The sequence below is a fragment of the Coregonus clupeaformis genome, unplaced genomic scaffold, assembly GCF_020615455.1.
Source record: "Coregonus clupeaformis isolate EN_2021a unplaced genomic scaffold, ASM2061545v1 scaf0919, whole genome shotgun sequence".
NCBI lineage: Eukaryota > Metazoa > Chordata > Actinopteri > Salmoniformes > Salmonidae > Coregonus > Coregonus clupeaformis.
Genome location: NW_025534373.1, coordinates 78286 through 98017, shown reverse-complemented (window position 1 = coordinate 98017; position 19732 = coordinate 78286). Strand labels below are relative to the sequence as shown.

General features: G+C 46.7%; 1 protein-coding gene across 1 annotated transcript; it reads right to left on the bottom strand.

The window, feature by feature from the left end:
- Window positions 1-18358: 18358 nt before the first annotated feature.
- Window positions 18359-19403, bottom strand: LOC123485971 (protein jagunal homolog 1-B-like). Its single transcript, XM_045217107.1, has one exon. The coding sequence runs from the start codon at window positions 19011-19013 to the stop codon at window positions 18738-18740; it is 276 nt and encodes a 91-aa protein (XP_045073042.1). The 5' UTR covers window positions 19014-19403; the 3' UTR covers window positions 18359-18737.
- Between the last annotated feature and the right edge of the window lie 329 nt (window positions 19404-19732).

The following is a 19732-nucleotide window of genomic DNA, read 5'->3' as shown; positions in this document are numbered from 1 at the left end:
TGGCCTCATGGGTGGAATGTTATTAATAATTTCATAATTAATATGTTTTTCCGTTGTCACGCCCTGACTCAGGGGACGCTTATATGTTGAGTCAGGGTGTGTATATTCCTTGTTGTGTTTGTTCTATGTTGTAGGATCTAGTATGTCTAGATCTATGTTGGCCGGTGTGGTTCCCAATCAGAGGCAGCTGTCGCTCGTTGTCTCTGATTGGGGACCATACTTAGGCAGCCTATTGGCACTAGTGGGTTATGGGATCTTGTTCCGTGTGAGGTATGTTGTTTGTGTCTACCTTGGACTTCACGTTTCGTTTAGTTTGTTGTTTTGTCGTTGTGTTTATTCGGTTCAAATAAACATGTATGCAAATCACGCTGCGCCTTGGTCCGTCCCGTCTATGAACGAACGTGACAGAAGATCCGCTGGGGATTCAACGGGAGGTAACTTTAGTAGATGTCCTCCTCGGTTGGGGGATAATTACTGAGGAGGAGGCCGTCCGTTATCGTGAGGCGATGAAGGTTGATGCCCAGGTAGGAGAGGAGAAACGGCGCCAACCGTGCCGACGACGGAGACCCGAGAGGCAACCCCAATACATTTTTTGGGGGGGCACACGGGGTGGATGATGAGGCAGCAGGAGGCCGTGGAAGGGCGAAGCTGCAGGTTAGGAGAGGAGGCCACCATGTTACGGGGGCTATTGGTTCAGAGGGAGCAGGAGTTATTCGGTCAGAGGGAGGCGCTACAGGAGGCTAGAAGGGAGAAGGAAAGTGTAGAGGCACGGCGAGAGGAGCTGGTTAGGCAGCAGAAGGAGCGGGGGTTAATAAAGGAACCCAGTCCCGCTCCTCGCACCAAGCAAGTGGTGCGTGTCGCAAGTCCGGTCCGGCCCGTTCCTGCTCCCCGCACTAAGCCAGTGGTGCGTGTTCCCAGTACGGCCCAACCCGTTCCTGCTCCTCGCACCAAGCCAGTGGTGCGCGTCGCCAGCCCGGTCCGGCCTGTTCCTGCTCCTCGCACCAAGCCAGTGGTGCGCGTCGCCAGCCCGGCCCGGCCTGTTCCTGCTTCTCGCACCAACCCAGTGGTGCGCGTCGCCAGCCCGGCCCGGCCTGTTCCTGCTCCTCGCACCAAGCCAGTGGTGCGCGTCGCCAGCCCGGCCCGGCCTGTTCCTGCTCCTCGCACCAAACCAGTGGTGCGCGTCACCAGCCCAGCCCGGCCTGTTCCTGCTCCTCGCACCAAGCCAGTGGTGTGTGTCGCCAACTCGGTCCGGCCCGTTCCTGCTCCCCGCACTAAGCCAGTGGTGCATGTTCCCAGTACGGCCCAACCGTTGCTGCTCCTCGCACCAAGCCAGTGGTGCGCGTCGCCAGCCCGGCCCGGCCTGTTCCTGCTCCTCGCACCAAGCCAGTGGTGCGTGTCGCCAGTCCGGTCCGGCCCGTTCCTGCTCCCCGCACTAAGCCAGTGGTGCGTGTTCACAGTACGGCCCAACCCGTTCCTGCTCCTCGCACCAAGCCAGTGGTGCGCGTCGCCAGCCCGGTCCGGCCTGTTCCTGCTCCTCGCACCAAGCCAGTGGTGCGCGTCGCCAGCCCAGCCCGGCCTGTTCCTGCTCCTCGCACCAACCCAGTGGTGCGCGTCGCCAGTCCGGCCCGGCCTGTTCCTGCTCCTCGCACCAAGCCAGTGGTGCGCGTCGCCAGCCCGGCCCGGCCTGTTCCTGCTCCTCGCACCAAGCCAGTGGTGCTGCGTCGCCAGTCCGGCCCGGCCTGTTCCTGCACCTCGCACCAAGCCAGTGGTGCGCGTCGCCAGCCCGGCCCGGCCTGTTCCTGCTCCTCGCACCAAGGCAGTGGTGCGCGTCGCCAGCCCGGCCCGGCCTGTTCCTGCTCCTCGCACCAAGCCAGTGGTGCGCGTCGCCAGCCCGGCCCGGCCTGTTCCTGCTCCTCGCACCAAACCAGTGGTGCGCGTCACCAGCCCAGCCCGGCCGGTTCCTGCTCCTCGCACCAAGCCAGTGGTGTGTGTCGCCAACTCGGCCCGGCCTGTTCCTGCTCCTCGCACCAAGCCAGTAGTGCGCGTCGCCAGCCCGGCCCGGCCTGTTCCTGCTCCTCGCACCAAGCAAGTGGTGCGTGTCGCCAGTCCGGTCCGGCCCGTCCTGCTCCCCGCACTAAGCCAGTGGTGCGTGTTCACAGTACGGCCCAACCCGTTCCTGCTCCTCGCACCAAGCCAGTGGTGCGCGTCGCCAGCCCGGTCCGGCCTGTTCCTGCTCCTCGCACCAAGCCAGTGGTGCGCGTCGCCAGCCCGGCCCGGCCTGTTCCTGCTCCTCGCACCAACCCAGTGGTGCGCGTCGCCAGTCCGGCCCGGCCTGTTCCTGCTCCTCGCACCAAGCCAGTGGTGCGCGTCGCCAGCCCGGCCCGGCCTGTTCCTGCTCCTCGCACCAAGCCAGTGGTGCTCGCCGCCAGTCCGGCCCTGCCTGTTCCTGCACCTCGCACCAAGCCAGTGGTGCGCGTCGCCAGCCCGGCCTGTTCCTGCTCCTCGCACCAAGGCAGTGGTGCGCGTCGCCAGCCCGGCCCGGCCTGTTCCTGCTCCTCGCACCAAGCCAGTGGTGCAGGTCGCCAGCCCGGCCCGGCCTGTTCCTGCTCCTCGCACCAAACCAGTGGTGCTCGTCACCAGCCCAGCCCGGCCGGTTCCTGCTCCTCGCACCAAGCCAGTGGTGTGTGTCGCCAACTCGGCCCGGCCTGTTCCTGCTCCTCGCACCAAGCCAGTGATGCGCGTCGCCAGCCCGGCCCGGCCTGTTCCTGCTCCTCGCACCAAGCCAGTGGTGCGCGGCGCCAGCCCGGCCCGGCCTGTTCCTGCTCCTCGCACCAAGTCAGTGGTGCGCGTCGCCAGCCCGGCCCGGCCTGTTCCTGCTCCTCGCACCAAGCCAGTGGTGCGCGTCGCCAGCCCGGCCCGGCCTGTTCCTGCTCCTCGCACCAAACCAGTGGTGCGCGTCACCAGCCCAGCCCGGCCTGTTCCTGCTCCTCGCACCAAGCCAGTGGTGTGTGTCGCCAACTCGGCCCGGCCTGTTCCTGCTCCTCGCACCAAGCCAGTGATGCGCGTCGCCAGCCCGGCCCGGCCTGTTCCTGCTCCTCGCACCAAGCCAGTGGTGCGCGGCGCCAGCCCGGCCCGGCCTGTTCCTGCTCCTCGCACCAAGCCAGTGGTGCGCGTCGCCAGCCCGGTCCGGCCTGTTCCTGCTCCTCGCACCAAGCCAGTGGTGCGCGTCGCCAACCCGTCCCGGCCTGTTCCTGCTCCTCGCACCAACCCAGTGGTGCGCGTCGCCAGTCCGGCCCGGCCTGTTCCTGCTCCTCGCACCAAGCCAGTGGTGCGCGGCGCCAGCCCGGCCCGGCCTGTTCCTGCTCCTCGCACCAAGCCAGTGGTGCGCGTCGCCAGCCCGGCCTGGCCTGTTCCTACTCCTCGCACCAAACCAGTGTTGCGCATCGCCAGTCCGGTCCGGCCCGTGCCTGCTCCTCGCACCAGACCAGTGGTGCGTTTGTCCAGTCCGGCACGGCCCGTGCCCGTCAGCTGCTCCACTCCGGAGCCAGAGCAGTCCGCTCACCGGTGCCTGATCCAGTTCCGGTCAGCTGTTCCACTCCAGAGCCAGAGCAGTCTGCTCCGCCAGTGCCTGATCTAGCTCCAGTCAGCTGCTCCACTCCGAGCCAGAGCAGTCCCCCGGTCTGATCCATCTCAGCTGTTCCACTCCAGAGCCAGAGCAGTCTGCTCCGCCAGTGCCTGATCTAGCTCCAGTCAGCTGCTCCACTCCGAGCCAGAGCAGTCCGCTCCGCCAGTGCCTGATCTAGCTCCGGTCAGCTGCTCCACTCCGAGCCAGAGCAGTCCGCTCCACCGGTGCCTGATCCAGCTCCGGTCAGCGGCTCCACTCCGAGCCAGAGCAGTCCGCTCCACCGGTGCCCAGTCCAGCTCCGGTCAGCGGCTCCAGTCCAGACCATGACGTCAGCCCCTCTCCAGGTTCGGGGTCTCCCACACCAGGGTCCAGACTGGGCCTGGCGTATCGTGGGAGGGAGGAGAGGGGAAGCAGCGCGCCGAGGTCCAGACCAGACCAGGGGCACAACAGGGAGGTGAAGAGTGAGAGGTCGTCACGCCCTGAGCCGGATCCGCCTCCGAGGCGGAATGCCCACCCGGCCCCTACCCTGTTATGTTTATGTTGTGCGGTCGGAGTTCGCATCTTTGGGGGGGGGTACTGTCACGCCCTGACTCAGGGGACGCTTATATGTTGAGTCAGGGTGTGTATATTCCTTGTTGTGTTTGTTCTATGTTGTAGGATCTAGTATGTCTAGATCTATGTTGGCCGGTGTGGTTCCCAATCAGAGGCAGCTGTCGCTCGTTGTCTCTGATTGGGGACCATACTTAGGCAGCCTATTGGCACTAGTGGGTTGTGGGATGTTGTTCCGTGTGAGGTATGTTGTTTGTGTCTACATTGGACTTCACGTTTCGTTTAGTTTGTTGTTTTGTCGTTGTGTTTTTTCGGTTCAAATAAACATGTATGCATATCACGCTGCACCTTGGTCTGACCCGTCTATGAACGAACGTGACATTCGTTTCATAAGGATGAAAATCTGGTGTTGCTATGTCAAACAGTTTTGTTATATTTCAGTCTTCTGTGATGTATATAAAGTGTAATATTAGGATGGAAACTCAAAATGGCATAGATTTCAACTCTATATCTGGCATTGTACATGTTTCTTCTTCTTTTTAAGCCCATAACCATGTGTGTGTGGTGTATACTTTTGTTTGAAAGTAGATTTGTTAACAAGACAACCAAGAATCACTCTGTGTGACTCTGATTTAGCCCACTGAAGTAAAAGGTTAATACATTAAAAGTGCGGCCTCTGTAAAGAACGAACATGGCCCGCAGGGAAAATTATGTAGTTGGACATCCCTAGGCTACACTGTCTAAAGATATTTTCTGAGATATTGTGTAAAGTAGTGTAATTTCTCCAAAAAAATACTGAAACAAACATTCGATTCAAAGAGAATAATCACAGTTTTATTCAAAACAGTTATTTCAAAAAACACATACAGTATGTATATACAGTATGTGCATAGCCAAAAAATCCTTGGACAACAAAACTTTGAGGGAATTCACAGTAAAAATACATTGATTCAAAATGGTGTGTATTATACTGTATGTTATTGGCAATAGTGGAGGTATATGAGATATTTTCCAACAGAGGTTGAACTTGCAGCCCATCAGTTATATGTCTGTGAGGAACAAGGTGGAAATGACAGATCAGTGTCCTGCTGTGTGTATGATTCTACTTTTTCACTTTGCTCGCCTCGCCATAGACTGAACTTCTTGGTGTGAAGAGGGATTCTAGCGCTAGAGACAGATTTCAAAGCACTTGACATCATTTTCTTGACAATTGCTGTTCTTGCTGTGAACAGAATGAAAACCTGCAAGCCCTGTGGAATGAAAACACAAAGACATTATCAAGTATTTTCAGGAACACAAAAGGACAAACAAAAGGTAGCGTTTCCATAAAGAGCAGCGGAATTTATTAATGTTTAGTAGCTGTCTAGTTTTCAATCATGTCTGGATTCTGTGGTACAATAGCACACTAGTCTTTATATTTAACATTTGAGTCATTTAGCAGACTCTCTTATCCAGAGCGACTTACAGTAGTGAGTGCATACATTTACTACCTGAGTGGTGGTGAGTACACAGAAGGAGATGTTGAGTATGGTGTACATGGTCTGGTTCTGTGTAATGAGCAACAGATAGCCCAGGATCCAGGAGAGACTGAGCACCACACCCAGAGAAAAGCTACTGAGGAACTTCTTCTTCATCGATGTGTGTCTTGTACTGGGAAATATAACCAACATGCTTAGACTGCGGTCATAGACTGCTGTAATGCTGTGGTAAAATAACAGTATGCTTCCAATGACTGAGTGGGTTAGAGCATGGTGCTTATTAAATAGTATGAATAGGTTACTAATGACTGAATTAATAATAAAAAAAAGCATGCATTTTATTTATAAAAAGTTTTAATTGAAAGACAATACAAAATTAACAAGCTCGTTAGTAGGCATTTAAATCAAGACTGATCTTTATGACTACAACTTTCCACTTTGTGCCCCCAAAATGCCCCCATTAATGTTACCTGGTTATATGTGGGTTGGTCTTGGATGTTGTAACTGCAAAATATACCAACACCACCATGTTGAAGATAAGAATGAACGCCACAGGGATCAGGAACCCCCAAAACATTGGCAGCTTGAAGTCAAAGTTCCCGTTTGGATCGAGGGCAGCAAGCCAGCAACTGAGGGGACAAATGAATGAGTTAGAGAGTGGGACTATTTGACAGACAAAACAGGACACCAGTGATTTGAATAACGTGGTATAAAGTAAACATGGTGGATTGCATAAGTAAACAAGAAACCGTTCAACACAATGGATCATTCGTTTCGTTTTTACAACTTATTAAATTGCTCGTAGCCATCGTTAAAAGCATACAATATGAAAATTGATAGGGAAAACCTTTTACCGTATAAGTTATAACATTTTAAACAGCAATTGCCCCACATTGATATTGGTAGTACAGTACAGTATAGTACAATACAGTACAGTTCACGTGAGAGATATCCATCACCTCCAGCTCGTGGCTTCAGCCAATCAGATTGTCCCCATGCACCCCACACTCTGCCCATGCAGTGGTTCACAAACCAGTAAATACGTCGAGCCGGGTCGCTCTCTTTCAAGTACAGTACAGTATAGTAAAGTATAGTATTGTAAAATACGGTATTGACTCACAATTCCTCCTGCCTGTAACCCAGTGGATCATCCACTCTATAACTAATTCCTAAGGTGAGGGCCACCACAACCGCAGGCAGTCCTAAAGGACAGAGAATGTTGTTGTTATGTCCTGGTAGATTAGCATGCAGACATATACATATTATATACTACACATACATCCTCTAAAGGCATAACATCACTATACAAGTTGCTTTTAAGTTCTATTTCAGGCTTATTAGAGCCTGAAAATATAACCCGGCATTCGTTTTGGTTCAAGGAACCCAGTTCTAATGCCAGCCAAAGCTTCTGAAACAACAAAATATTTTATTTTTCTCCAAGCTGTCCTACCCCATCCGATGGCCACGGTACAGGCTGTGAAGTGTGATGGGCTGGTGGCCAGGCTGTTTCTGATCATCAGGAAGACATGTGTGGCGTACAGCGTGTTCCAGGTGAACGTCCCCAACAGGAAGTACTGCAGCAGGACTGTGACTGCAGTACAGGGGCCTCTGTCCCGCTCTGTGTGTGTGTCGGACGAGGGGAGAATGTTGTCCTCCTGTATTTCAGGTTTCTTCAGCTGTTTATGAGGGTTGTCCACTCCCAACATGAAGAGGAGGGTGAAGATCAGGAGACACACGCAGATGCTCACTAAGAGGACCGTTGGGTTGGTTTTGCGTTTTTTCCTGGGGATAGGTGATAGATGTTAGGGAAGTTAGATGCATAGTTATGGATGTGTTGGTTCATTAATAGTGGGTTTCATAATGGTTTCACCTATCAAGTCATGTTGGATCAGACAAAGGGCTTCTTCACACTATTGAGATGCACCCAATATTTTGAATTGGTTATGGAACCCTGTAGGATCTTACCGGGTCACAATCTGGAACGTTATTGTATATTTTAATTGGTTCTTGAACCCTGTAGGATCTTACCGGGTCACGATCTGGAATGTTATTGTTAAACTCAACCCTATGCTGGACATGGAGCATCCCAATGTGGTGATCCAGTTTAGAGCATCAGCGTATTTAAAATCCCTCCTGAACGACTGTAGAAAGAAAATAAAAAAATACATTTCAACACTAAGTTTTTCACAGTCATACTGTATAAAGTTATCTCCCTCATGTGTCAGGATAAGCTGTGGTATACCACATTGTTTTTTTTTTATCTCAAAATCATTGTAATGTGGTTAACCTTAAAAATTGAAATGAAAATGATTCAAATCTAAAACATAAAATTCAACCAGAGAGCTCCCTTAGATCATGGGAAAAGGCCTCACTTGACCGTTGCACTTGAATCATTCCCACTTAAGATGACCACATTTAAAATACACAAATGCGGGACAACAGGATGATTTTGCGGGACAGTGTAGCCTACCCGATACATAATTTCAAAATAGGCCAATGCATCATCACTGTCAATTGGAATGCTGATTCTTCATGTTTAATTTTTTTGCCCGCACTATAAAACGGTTATATCGGTCTGCTAATACAGGACTAGTAAAGGCCCAATGCACTACTTTAGTGAAAATATGTATTATTATTATTTTGTCATTGTGATTTCTCAGGGGCTGCTACAACACCCTCAGCACTCTACTTCCTGCTGCTTTGATTATATCTTTCAGTCTAATGTGGCTATTTACCTAATTTTCTAGCTCTTTGTAAGCAGTTAGGAGGCCTAACTATGAGATATTGTTGAACTTGCAGCCAATCAATTAGATATTTTATACAATCTGTGAGTAACAAGGTGGAAATTAACTGTCATGAGCGCAATGTGACTGCAAGAGACAGGTTGGAATGTCTGACTGAAATACTGGACAAATCAACGATTTTCTCAAATTGGTGGTGTTTGAATTTGTTGATAAAATGCGGGACATGATTGTTTAGTTGCTTGATAAAGGGCCAAAATGTGGGACGTCATCCTATTCCCAGGTGAACGGCTAGGCCAACTACAGAATGAACCCACACACTATTTCAGAGATATTACCGCCACAATCGATATGGTGAAAACAAGGTGTGGGGAGGCCGAGTCACATAAACTCACATCAATACCTTTGTCAGAAAACACTGTAAAAGTAAGAATTAATGCTATAGCTAGCAATCAATATGAAACCTACTGAACCACTAAAAAACTCTCCAGCTTTCCAAATGGAAGTTAGTTCTGAGGGCCGAGATGCCCATTCATTTACTTTTGTTCGCTACATGTCGGGGGATGCTATTCACAAGGACATATAGAGCATGAAACTGTACAGAGGATGTGCTGCATGGCTATACTGAAGAAAAACAGATTCCATGGGATTGAATGGTGGGCAAATAAACAGACAGACTTTGTTGACTTTCTGTGTAATGAAAATAAAATGTGTCCCCTTGCATATGTAACTGACAAATTTGGGAAACTGAACGAACTGAACGAAAGCATGCAGGGGAAATACTAAAAACATTCTACAGATGAGTGACCGAATCAGTTGATTCAGAGGAAAGATTTCTTATTGGAGAGAAATCTGTTTGACTGTGATCCTGCCTCAGTTGACATGCCTGTAAGTGAAATCGAAAGCTTATCGAGCCGTCATATGACCCAATGCTGCAGATAACGCATTTTGGTTCCTGACTCAAAGGGAATACCCTGCCGTCTACCCCGAGCATTAAAACTCATGGTACCCTTTGCCCGCTAATATCTGTGTGAGGCTGGATTTAGTGCACTCGTCTGCATTAAAACCAAATATCGATCCAAGTTGGAAGTGACAGCAGAGATGAGGTGGGCACTGTCAACCACACCCCCTGACTTTGAGAAGCTCCAATGCGACATGCATCATGTCTCTGATCTCATCATCTCATTAGTGGTGATGAGATAAGAGACATTATGTCAGACCAATTTGCTATTGACTGTCATAGCCCCAACATTAAAAGTATGTGATGGTGAGTTGAGAAGACAATCAGAAATACTGAATGTTTTGCAATTGATTGTCATAACCCCATATAAAAAAGTAAACATTGGCTCTTAATTACAAAAGAAAATTCACATTGTTTGGGTCATGAGAATTTTCAGATATCAAAACAAGGTTGTGGGCCAATAACGTTTGGGAACCCCTTCCATAGGTCAGAGTGTGGTCAGTTAAAGGGAGATGAAGGCAGCTAGCTACTCACCATAAGCACAGCGAAGTTAGTGGTGTGATTACAGAAACATCGCAGGCCGTCTTCTGAGTGGTTGACTTTGGAGCAGCCAGAGGTGCTCCAGTCTTTCAATGTGTAGTTCCACGACACGCAGGCAAAGTCATAGAGGGAGGCGTTGGGGACAGCCTGAGAAGTGAGAACAGAAACAAACTCTCTGTAATACTTCAGCAAAAGACATGCATTCACAAAATTCCTCATAAAAAAAATTAAATTAAGTCAATTGTGAAATATAATAGGTCATTACTTAAATGTGGGAAAGAAGAAGTTTCAATTATGATAGATCATATTATATACAAGACAACATATGCTTCCTTGTTCACTGGCCAAAATATGCTTCCTTTTTCATTGTGGCGGATAAGCGTCAATGGATAACTTAGATCAGGGGTGTCAAACTCATTCAATGGAGGGCCTAGTGTCTGCTGGTTTTTGTTTTTTCTTTTCAATTAAGACCTAGACAATCAGATGAGGGGAGTTTTTTACTAACCAGTGACCTTAATTATCAATCACGTACTCCGTGCAATGAGTTTGACACGTGACCTACAGTGCATTCGAAAAGTATTCAGACATTTTTTTGGCGTTACAGCCTTCTTCTAAAATTGATTAAATAACAAATAGATCCTCAGCAATCTAAACACAATACCCCATAATGACAAAACGAAAACAGGTTTTTAGAAAAAACAGAAATATCTTATTTACATAAGTATTTAGACCCTTTTCTATGATACGTGAAATTGAGCTCAGGTGCATCCTGTTTCCATTGATCATCCTTGAGATGTTTCTACAACTTGATTGGGATCCACTTGTGGTATATTCTTTTAATTGGACATGATTTGGAAAGGCACACACCTGTCTATATGAGGTCCCACAGTTGACAGTGAATGTCAGAGCAAAAACCAAGCCATGAGGTCGAAGGAATTGTCCGTAGAGCTCCGAGACAGGATTGTGTCGAGGCACATATCTGGGGAAGGGTATCAAAAAATGTCTGCAGCATTGAATGTCCCCAAGAACACAGTGGCCTCCATCATTCTTAAATGGAAGAAGTTTGGAACCATAGAGACTCTTCATAGAGCTGGCCGCCCAGCCAAACTGAGCAATCGGGGAGAAGGGCCTTGGTCAGGGAGCGCCAGAGTTCCTCTGTGGAGATGGGAGAACCTTCCAGAAGGACAACCATCTCTGCACCACTCCACCAATCTGACCTTTATGGTAGAGTGGCCAGACAGAAGCCACTTCTCAGTAAAAGGCACATGACAGCCCGCTTGGAGTTTGCCAAAAGGCACCTAAAGGACTCTAAGACCATGAGAAACAAGATTCTCTGGTCTGATGAAACCAAGATTGAACCCTTTGGCCTGAATGCCAGGCGTCACGTCTGGAGGAAAACTGGCACCATCCCTACGGTGAAGCATGGTGGTGGCAGCATCATGCTGTGGGGATGTTTTTCAGCGGCAGTGTGACTAGTCAGGATTGAGGGAAAGTTGAACGGAGCAAAGTACAGAGAGATCCTTGATGAAAACCTGCTCCAGAGCGCTCAGGACCTCAGACTGGGGCGAAGGTTCACCTTCCAACAGGACAACGACCCTAAGCACACAGCCAAGACAATGCAGGAGTGGCTACCGGAAAAGTATCTGGATGTCCTTGAGTGGCCCAGCCCGGACTTGAACCCGATCTAACATCTCTGGAGAGACCTGAAAATAGCTGTGCAGCGACGCTCCCCATCCAACCTGACAGAGCTTGAGAGGATTTGTAGAGAAGAATGGGAGAAACTTCCCAAATACAGGTGTGCCAAGCTTGCAGCGTCATGCCCAAGAATACTCAAGGCTGTAATCGCTGCCAAAGGTGCTTCAACAAAGTACTGAGTACAGGGTCTGAATACTTATGTAAATGTCATATTTCATTTTTTTATTTTTAATGAATGTACAAACATTTCTAAAAACTCTGTTTTTGCTTTGTCATTATGGGGTATTGTGTGTAGATTGATGAGGAAAAAAATAATTTAATCAATTTTAGAATAAGGCTGTAACGTAACAAAATGTTGAAAAAAGTGAATGGGTCTGAATACTTTCCGAATGTACTGTACATAATGGAAAACTTCCCATTAAATTTCCCAGAGAATTTGGACCACTATGCGTTTACCGATTCTAATAGAAATCTTACTGTGGGCTTGAAGAGCATCTCAACATGCAGCCCAGACACTTGTCCAAGGTTAGCAGAGATTACCCTTCTGCTGGTTCCTGAAGAAGCTCTGAAAGTCCTGGACCTGAAGAACTGGTCATTTTGGTAGAGCACAAAACCAATGGAGTTGTTTTTGTTTTTACTACGTAAAACTGAGTGGAGTGAAGGAGAAAGAGGGGAGAGAGAGGGAGAAAGTGAGAAAGAGAGAGAGGTGGGAGAGAAAGAGAGAGATTGTTGTTCATATCAGGACTTCATATACACAAAGAGCAGTTAAGCACTCTTGGTGAAAGCTGTATAAGGGAATTGAAGCTTGAGTTTATACACTATGTTTGTAATTATACCAACATTGGCTCACCTGGTGGGAATTTGATAACAATCTGGACATCGGTAGCACCTCCTTTGTTAGCTCTCAGTTCAGAGGTATTATAAATGAGATTCATTCTGTTGGCCACAAAATTACCAGATCTTCCTGGAGGAGATTAATTTGATTTAGAAATTTAAAGCTGAACAATATAGTGTTCCTTCTGTACCACAGGAGGTTGGTGGCACCTTAATTGGGGAGGACGGGTTCATGGTAACGGCTGGAGCGGAATCAGTGGAAAGGTATCAAATACATCAAACACGTGGTTTCCATGGTTTCCATGTGTTTTATGCCATTCCATTCGCTCCATTCCAGCCATTATTATGAGCCGTCCTCCCCTCAGCAGCCTCCACTGTTCTGTACTTGTCTGTAGTACAACAAATCAAATCCATACCAAACCTTATTGACCAACAGTAGAGGAGGAACATATGAAAAATAAGATTTTAAGAAGTTTAACCAGTCTGTTAACACAGATACAGTGGGGAGAACAAGTATTTGATACACTGCCGATTTTGCAGGTTTTCCTACTTACAAAGCATGTAGAGGTCTGTAGTTTTTATCATAGGTACACTTCAACTGTGAGAGACGGAATCTAAAACAAAAATCCAGATAATCACATTGTATGATTTTTAAGTAATTAATTTGCATTTTATTGCATGACATAAGTATTTGATCACCTACCAACCAGTAAGAATTCCGGCTCTCACAGACCTGTTAGTTTTTCTTTAAGAAGCCCTCCTGTTCTCCACTCATTACCTGTATTAACGGCACCTGTTTGAACTCGTTACCTGTATAAAAGACACCTGTCCACACCCTCAATCAAACAGACTCCAACCTCTCCACAATGGCCAACACCAGAGAGTTGTGTAAGGACATCAGGGATACAATTGTAAACCTGCACAAGGCTGGGCTACAGGACAATAGGCAAGCAGCTTGGTGAGAAGGCAACAACTGTTGGCGCAATTATTAGAAAATGGAAGAAGTTCAAGATGACGGTCAATCACCCGCGGTCTGGGGCTCCATGCAAGATCTCACCTCGTGGGGCATCAATGATCATGAGGAAGGTGTGGGATCAGCCCAGAACTACACGGCTGGACCTAGTCAATGACCTGAAGAGAGCTGGGACCACAGTCTCAAAGAAAACCATTAGTAACACACCATGCCGTCATGGATAAAAATCCTGCAGCGCACGCAAGGTCCCCCTGCTCAAGCCAGCGCATGTCCAGGCCCGTCTGAAGTTTTCCAATGACCATCTGGATGATCCACAGGAAGAATGGGAGAAGGTAATGTGGTCTGATGAGACAAAAATTGAGCTTTTTGGTCTAAACTCCACTCGCCGTGTTTGGAGGAAGAAGAAGGATGAGTACAACCCCAAGAACACCATCCCAACCGTGAAGCATGGAGGCGGAAACATCATTCTTTGGGGATGCTTTTCTGCAAAGGGGACAGGACGACTGCACCGTATTGAGGGGAGGATGGATGGGGCCATGTATCGCGAGATCATGGCCAACAACCTCCTTCCATCAGTAAGAGCATTGAAGATGGGTCGTGGCTGGGTCTTCCAGCATGACAACGACCCGAAACACACAGCCAGGGCAACTAAGGAGTGGCTCCGTAAGAAGCATCTCAAGGTCCTGGAGTGGCCTAGCCAGTCTCCAGACCTGAGTCCAATAGAAAATCTTTGGAGGGAGGGGAAAGTCTGTATTGCCCAGCGACAGCCCCGAAAACCTGAAGGATCTGGAGAAGGTCTGTATGGAGGAGTGGGCCAAAATCCCTGCTGCAGTGTGTGCAAACCTGGTCAAGACCTACAGGAAACGTATGATCTCTATAATTGCAAACAAAGGTTTCTGTACCAAATATTAAGTTCTGCTTTTCTGATTTATCAGATACTTATCTTATGCAATAAAATGCTAATAAATTACTTAAAAATCATACAATGTGATTTTCTGGATTTTTGTTTTAGATTCCGTCTCTCACAGTTGAAGTGTACCTATGATAAAAATTACAGACCTCTATATGCTTTGTAAGTAGGAAAACCTGCAAAATCGGCAGAGTATCAAATACTTGTTCTCCCCACTGTATAAACTATCACTTTAAATGCCAGTATGTAGGTTCACTAGCAGTCCCACCCACCAGTCGGAGCAGTAAACTGGATCCCTACTGTGTCACTTGGTACTTGGACAGACTGGACTACCAGGTTGGGCTGAACCACCAAGGACACGTTACTCTGCTGGTCCAGGGAAAACTTCTCCAGGGTCTCTGTGAGGCTGGGAGAGAAACACAGAAAAACATTAGTTTACATGCACCCATGCAGACACGCACAGAGACACACGTACACACATAAACTCAAACATATGCAGAAACACACACACACACCTCTGGACAGCGTCTCTCTGCTTTGCACTCTCCTTCCTGGCATTCAGCAGCTGACTGATGGTAGTTACAGCTGCCACTGCGATATCCTGCAACATAATCAAAACAAGGGAATTACCCACAAGTGTTCAAATCACTGCAATAACAACCTCACGTTTCTCTCCAGAACATGTCATAGACACAACTTGATTCCAAAACATGTTATACCTCTGTGATATTTACAGACAGAAGCAGAGTGTTAGCTATCTGAGCTGCTGTGGTGATGTTGTCAGCTGATAGCCGCTCTGGTTGGGAGGTCAGGATCTGAGTACTGAAGGCTAGCTCTTCTAAATCACCTGAACTGCTGGAGATCTGAATAGGGAGAGAGAATGATTTTTATTTAGTGTAGTATTGTATTGTTTTTGTATAAGTGGCAGGAACATGTTGAACTGTGAGTATATTTGGATATTAAAATTGACAATACTAACTACGTGGCTCAGTTGGTAGAGCAGGGCAATTGCAACGCCAGGGTTGTGGGTTCGATTCCCACGGGGGACCAGTATGAAAATGTATACACTCACTACTGTAAGTCACTCTGGATAAGAGTGTCTGCTAAATGACTAAATGTAATGTAAAACACAAGAAAGAAATAAAAGAATGTTCCTCATCAACTGTTAAGCAGAATAAAGGAACAGAATACATGAGCTGAAGGTAAAAGCCAGTTGATACTGATCTTCAAACTGTAAGATCGACTCCTCATAATGATAACTGTAACTGACCCAAAGAAAGAAGAACGCAAAATTGAGACTTGTCATAAATCAGGATCATAAATAAAAAATAATATTGACTTACATTTCCTTGAATGTCACTGAGGGTCAATTCACAGTCCAACTCCACAGGATAACCAAACATCGGAGATCCAATGTCATTCGAACATTTTGCGAAGGCAGCTGGTAATCCGGCTGGAGGAACCAATATAAAAAGATACTCAAGATTTTGTGTTACCTTATACACCATTAATTTGGACTGTAACAGAATAATACATTTTGTCAGTTTAGGTGAATAAAAGTAACATACCACTGGCTGTATTCTCACCACACTCCTCTTTTGAATAAGCAGACAAGTCAACCATTGTTCTTGGGAAGGAGAATCCATCCTTGATGGTTGAAATGCAGAAATTCTCTATCGAAGTAAAATACATTTCAACATGGACCAAATGTATGACTAAACATGAAATATCCATTCTGAATGTGAGATCCAAGGAATAGTGTTGTGGACTCTGAATGTGAGATCCAGGGTTAGGTATAGTGTAAGTGTGTGGATTTACCCTCTGAACAGGTCTCTCCGGTCCACTCATCAGGACAGATACAGACTCCACTCTGCAGCTCACCACCATTGATACAGACCAGAGGAGGGGTTGTGGTGGGAGAGGTGGTGGGAGAGGTGGTGGGAGAGGTGGTTGGAAAATTTGTGGTGGGAGAGGTGGTTTTGGGGGTAGGGGTAGAGGTGGTGGGGAGAGTGGTACTGGTGATAGGGGTAGAGGTAGGGGCAGCAGTAGCTGGAGTAGTTATGTCAATGGTGGTTGGAATGGCAGAGGATGTGGTGAGATCCCTGTGAAGCAAAGAGACTGCCCCCAAAAAATATTTACCTCAGTAAACCACATAAACAAGGGTACATAGTGTCAATTGCTATAAGCATAGCAGATGATCCATGTTGTTCCAGTTTCATTGTGTTTCTGCACCAGTGTAGAAATGTTTTCTACTGTACTTTATGAGAGAAAGAAGTCTTTATCACTGCCAATAAACGTTAGACATTTGATAGCAAAAGCTACTCTGTTATCAACTGTATCTGAGACCTGACAGTAGTCTATTCACAGTATGTAAACAGCTTAACAGTAAATCTAAATAGAGTTTGGATAAAAATAAACTCTGAAACAATGTCTTTATTGATGTTATTGTATCCCTCGCAGCAAACAGACAAAACATCAGTCAATCATTGTCTATAAACCAAACTTTAAAATTCATAAACCAAACTGTAAAAACGGTAAAGTCATAAATTGGTAATACTCAATTGATAAGTTAAATGCGTCATACATTTTTGCACATCTGAAGTGAAAGCAATTTTCGTAGACAATTCTCAATCATACGAGAAACATAACAACAGCATCAAACACTGAGTATATCAAACATTAGGAACACCTTCCTAATATTGAGTTTTTCAGCGGCAGGGAGACTAGTCAGGATCGAGGCAAAGATGAACGGAGCAAAGTACAGAGAGATCCTTGATGATAACTTGCTCCAGAGCATTCAGGACCTCAGACTGGGGTGAAGGTTCACCTTACAAGCAGATAACGACCCTAAGCACACAGCCAAGACAATGCAGGAGTTGCTTTGGGACAAGTCTCTGAATATCCTTGAGTGGCCCAGCCAGAGCCCGGACAGAGCCCCGATCGAACATCTCTGGAGAGACCTGAAAATAGCTGTACAGAAATGCTCCCCTTCCAAATTGACAGAACTTGAGAGGATCTGCAGAGAAGAATGGAATAACTCCCCAAATACAGGTGTGCCAAGCTTGTAGCGTCATACCTAAGACTCGATGCTGTAATATCTGGCTAAGGTGTTTTAACAAAGTACTGAGTAAAGGGTCTGAATACTTAAGTAAAAATAATATTTCAGTTTTTTATTTTTTATTAATCAGCAAAAATGTCTAAAAACCTGTTTTTGCTTTGTCATTATGTGGTATTGTGTGTATATTGATGAAGAACAAAAACAATTTAATCGATTTTAGAATAAGGCTGTAACGTAACAAAATGTGAAAAAAGTTAAGGGGTCTGAATACTTTCCGAAAGCACTGTATGTCATGGAAAGGGCATGTGTTCTTAATGTTTTGTCCACTCAGTGTACATCTGAACATCTTAAATCACCCTGAATAATTCAAATGTAGTGCAAGTCTTACCTGTAGCAAAGACAGCCATAATCCATAGCTCCTTCATCTCTGCTGTTTCCTGGCATGCAGTGTAAGCAGACTGCACATTATTAGGACGTCTGTTGGTCTTATGCTGCTCTGCTCTTCACCTGTCAGGACCAGTCAACCAATAGAATTACCCTTCTCTATGCAAAACATTATTGGTTGCAGCTGGGAAGGTACAGTACATGTTTCGGTAAACAGAACAACTTTGTTCCACTAGAGCAGGTGTAATTAGATTTCCTGATTAGAGGGGAATAATATTTTTGAAAAGCAATGGAACTGGCTTGGAGGTCTGGTTTAGAATTTGAGGGCACTAGACGGTAGACTTCTCTTGAACAAGGTTTCCCAAACTCGGTCCTGGGGCCTACCTGGGTGCATGTTTTGGTTTTTGCACTAGCACTACACAGTTAATTCAAATAACCAACTCATCGTCAAGGTTTGGTTATTTGAATCAGCTATGTAGTGCTAGAACAAAAACCAAAATGGGAAAGGCTGTTCTAGAGCATAGGTACTATGCTGAGGTGCATGTAACACAAAGCTCATCGTATACTGAGAGTAAACAGTTCCAATGAAAGGCACTTGTTTCTAAAGGAACCATGGTAATAGGAAAGATGAACCCAACTGCAGAGATGACAAATGGTGCCTTTACATTGTTGTGATTAATTCATGTAATTAATGAAATAGACAATAGATGCAAAGCTGCCGCAGCATACCCATTTTATTGTTATTTAACAATGTACATGTCATTTAGAAACAATTGAATTGTTGAGTACTGTCAACATGAACATGTGCATTGACACCAGCACACAACCATATGGGCTCAATCTGACCACTGCTCTTCCCTTCTCTGAACCCTTTCCCTGTTCCTTTACAGTTCAGGAAGGCTCCTCTCATTAAGGCCACATCATGCCCTGACCTAGTCATGGGGAGGTCCCAGTAATATCTCCTTCCTCCTGAAGTGTACAGTCCTTCACTACTTCACCCACAAATCTAAAAACATTGGATTCACAACCGGGAACATCTCCACACCCCCGTAGATGAGCGGCGCTATGCAGAAGAGCCCAGCACTGATCATGGAGATCACCAGGTAGCTGATGTTGTTTTTGGGCAGGGCCATGAAGCTGAAGAGGGAGGGGATGATACTGAGCAGGTAGGGGTACTCCCACTGGTAGGGAGCAGCCACCACGCTGTGGGACACCAGGTTCAGCTGGGTCACCGTCACCTGGGCAGCTAAGAGGAGCCAGATCATGTGCACATAAAAAGGGCAGACGAGCCATGTCAGCCCTTCACTCACTGTTACCAGTCAGTGTACATCCTGAGAACCCTCCGCTGATGCCAAACATGAGGGATGGTTCGCACACAACAGCTCACTGAGATGTGTTCACTTACTTTGACTCTAACCGACATGCAAAATAAAAGTATGCAAAATAGAAGTATACAGTCTGTTGCTATTTGCAGTCCAACCAAGGTGCTTGGCCCTAATGAAGGCTCAAAGGCTGAACTCATTGTTTTTAATAATAAAGAAAAACTTTTTATTGAACTGTCACTTTTTTTGGCAAAATGTATAGTAGTTCTCCAAGAATGTAGCCCTATATAATATAATATGCCATTTAGCAGATGCTTTTATCCAAAGCGACTTACAGTCATGTGTGCATACATTTTTACGTATGGGTGGTCCCGGGGATTGAACCCGGGACCACCCATTAATAATAAAGAGACACTTTTTATTGAACTGTCACTTTTTTCCCTATAATTGTGGGCAAAATGTTTAGCAGTTCTCTAAGAATGTACCCCTAAATGAACCTTATGAAACAAATGAACCTTGAATTCTTGAAATTAGACATACAGTCTATAAGCGAAAGTGAATATGCTAAAAGTGTTTTTATAAACATCTCTACCTATCTGCACATTAATGAGGAAGACCGGTGAACAGTTTAGATGGACCATTCCACTATCCATAAGAAATCC

Bases quoted from the DNA above. Each gene is read 5' to 3' on its own strand.
- LOC123485971 (XM_045217107.1), bottom strand. From the start codon at position 19,013: ATGATCTGGCTCCTCTTAGCTGCCCAGGTGACGGTGACCCAGCTGAAC.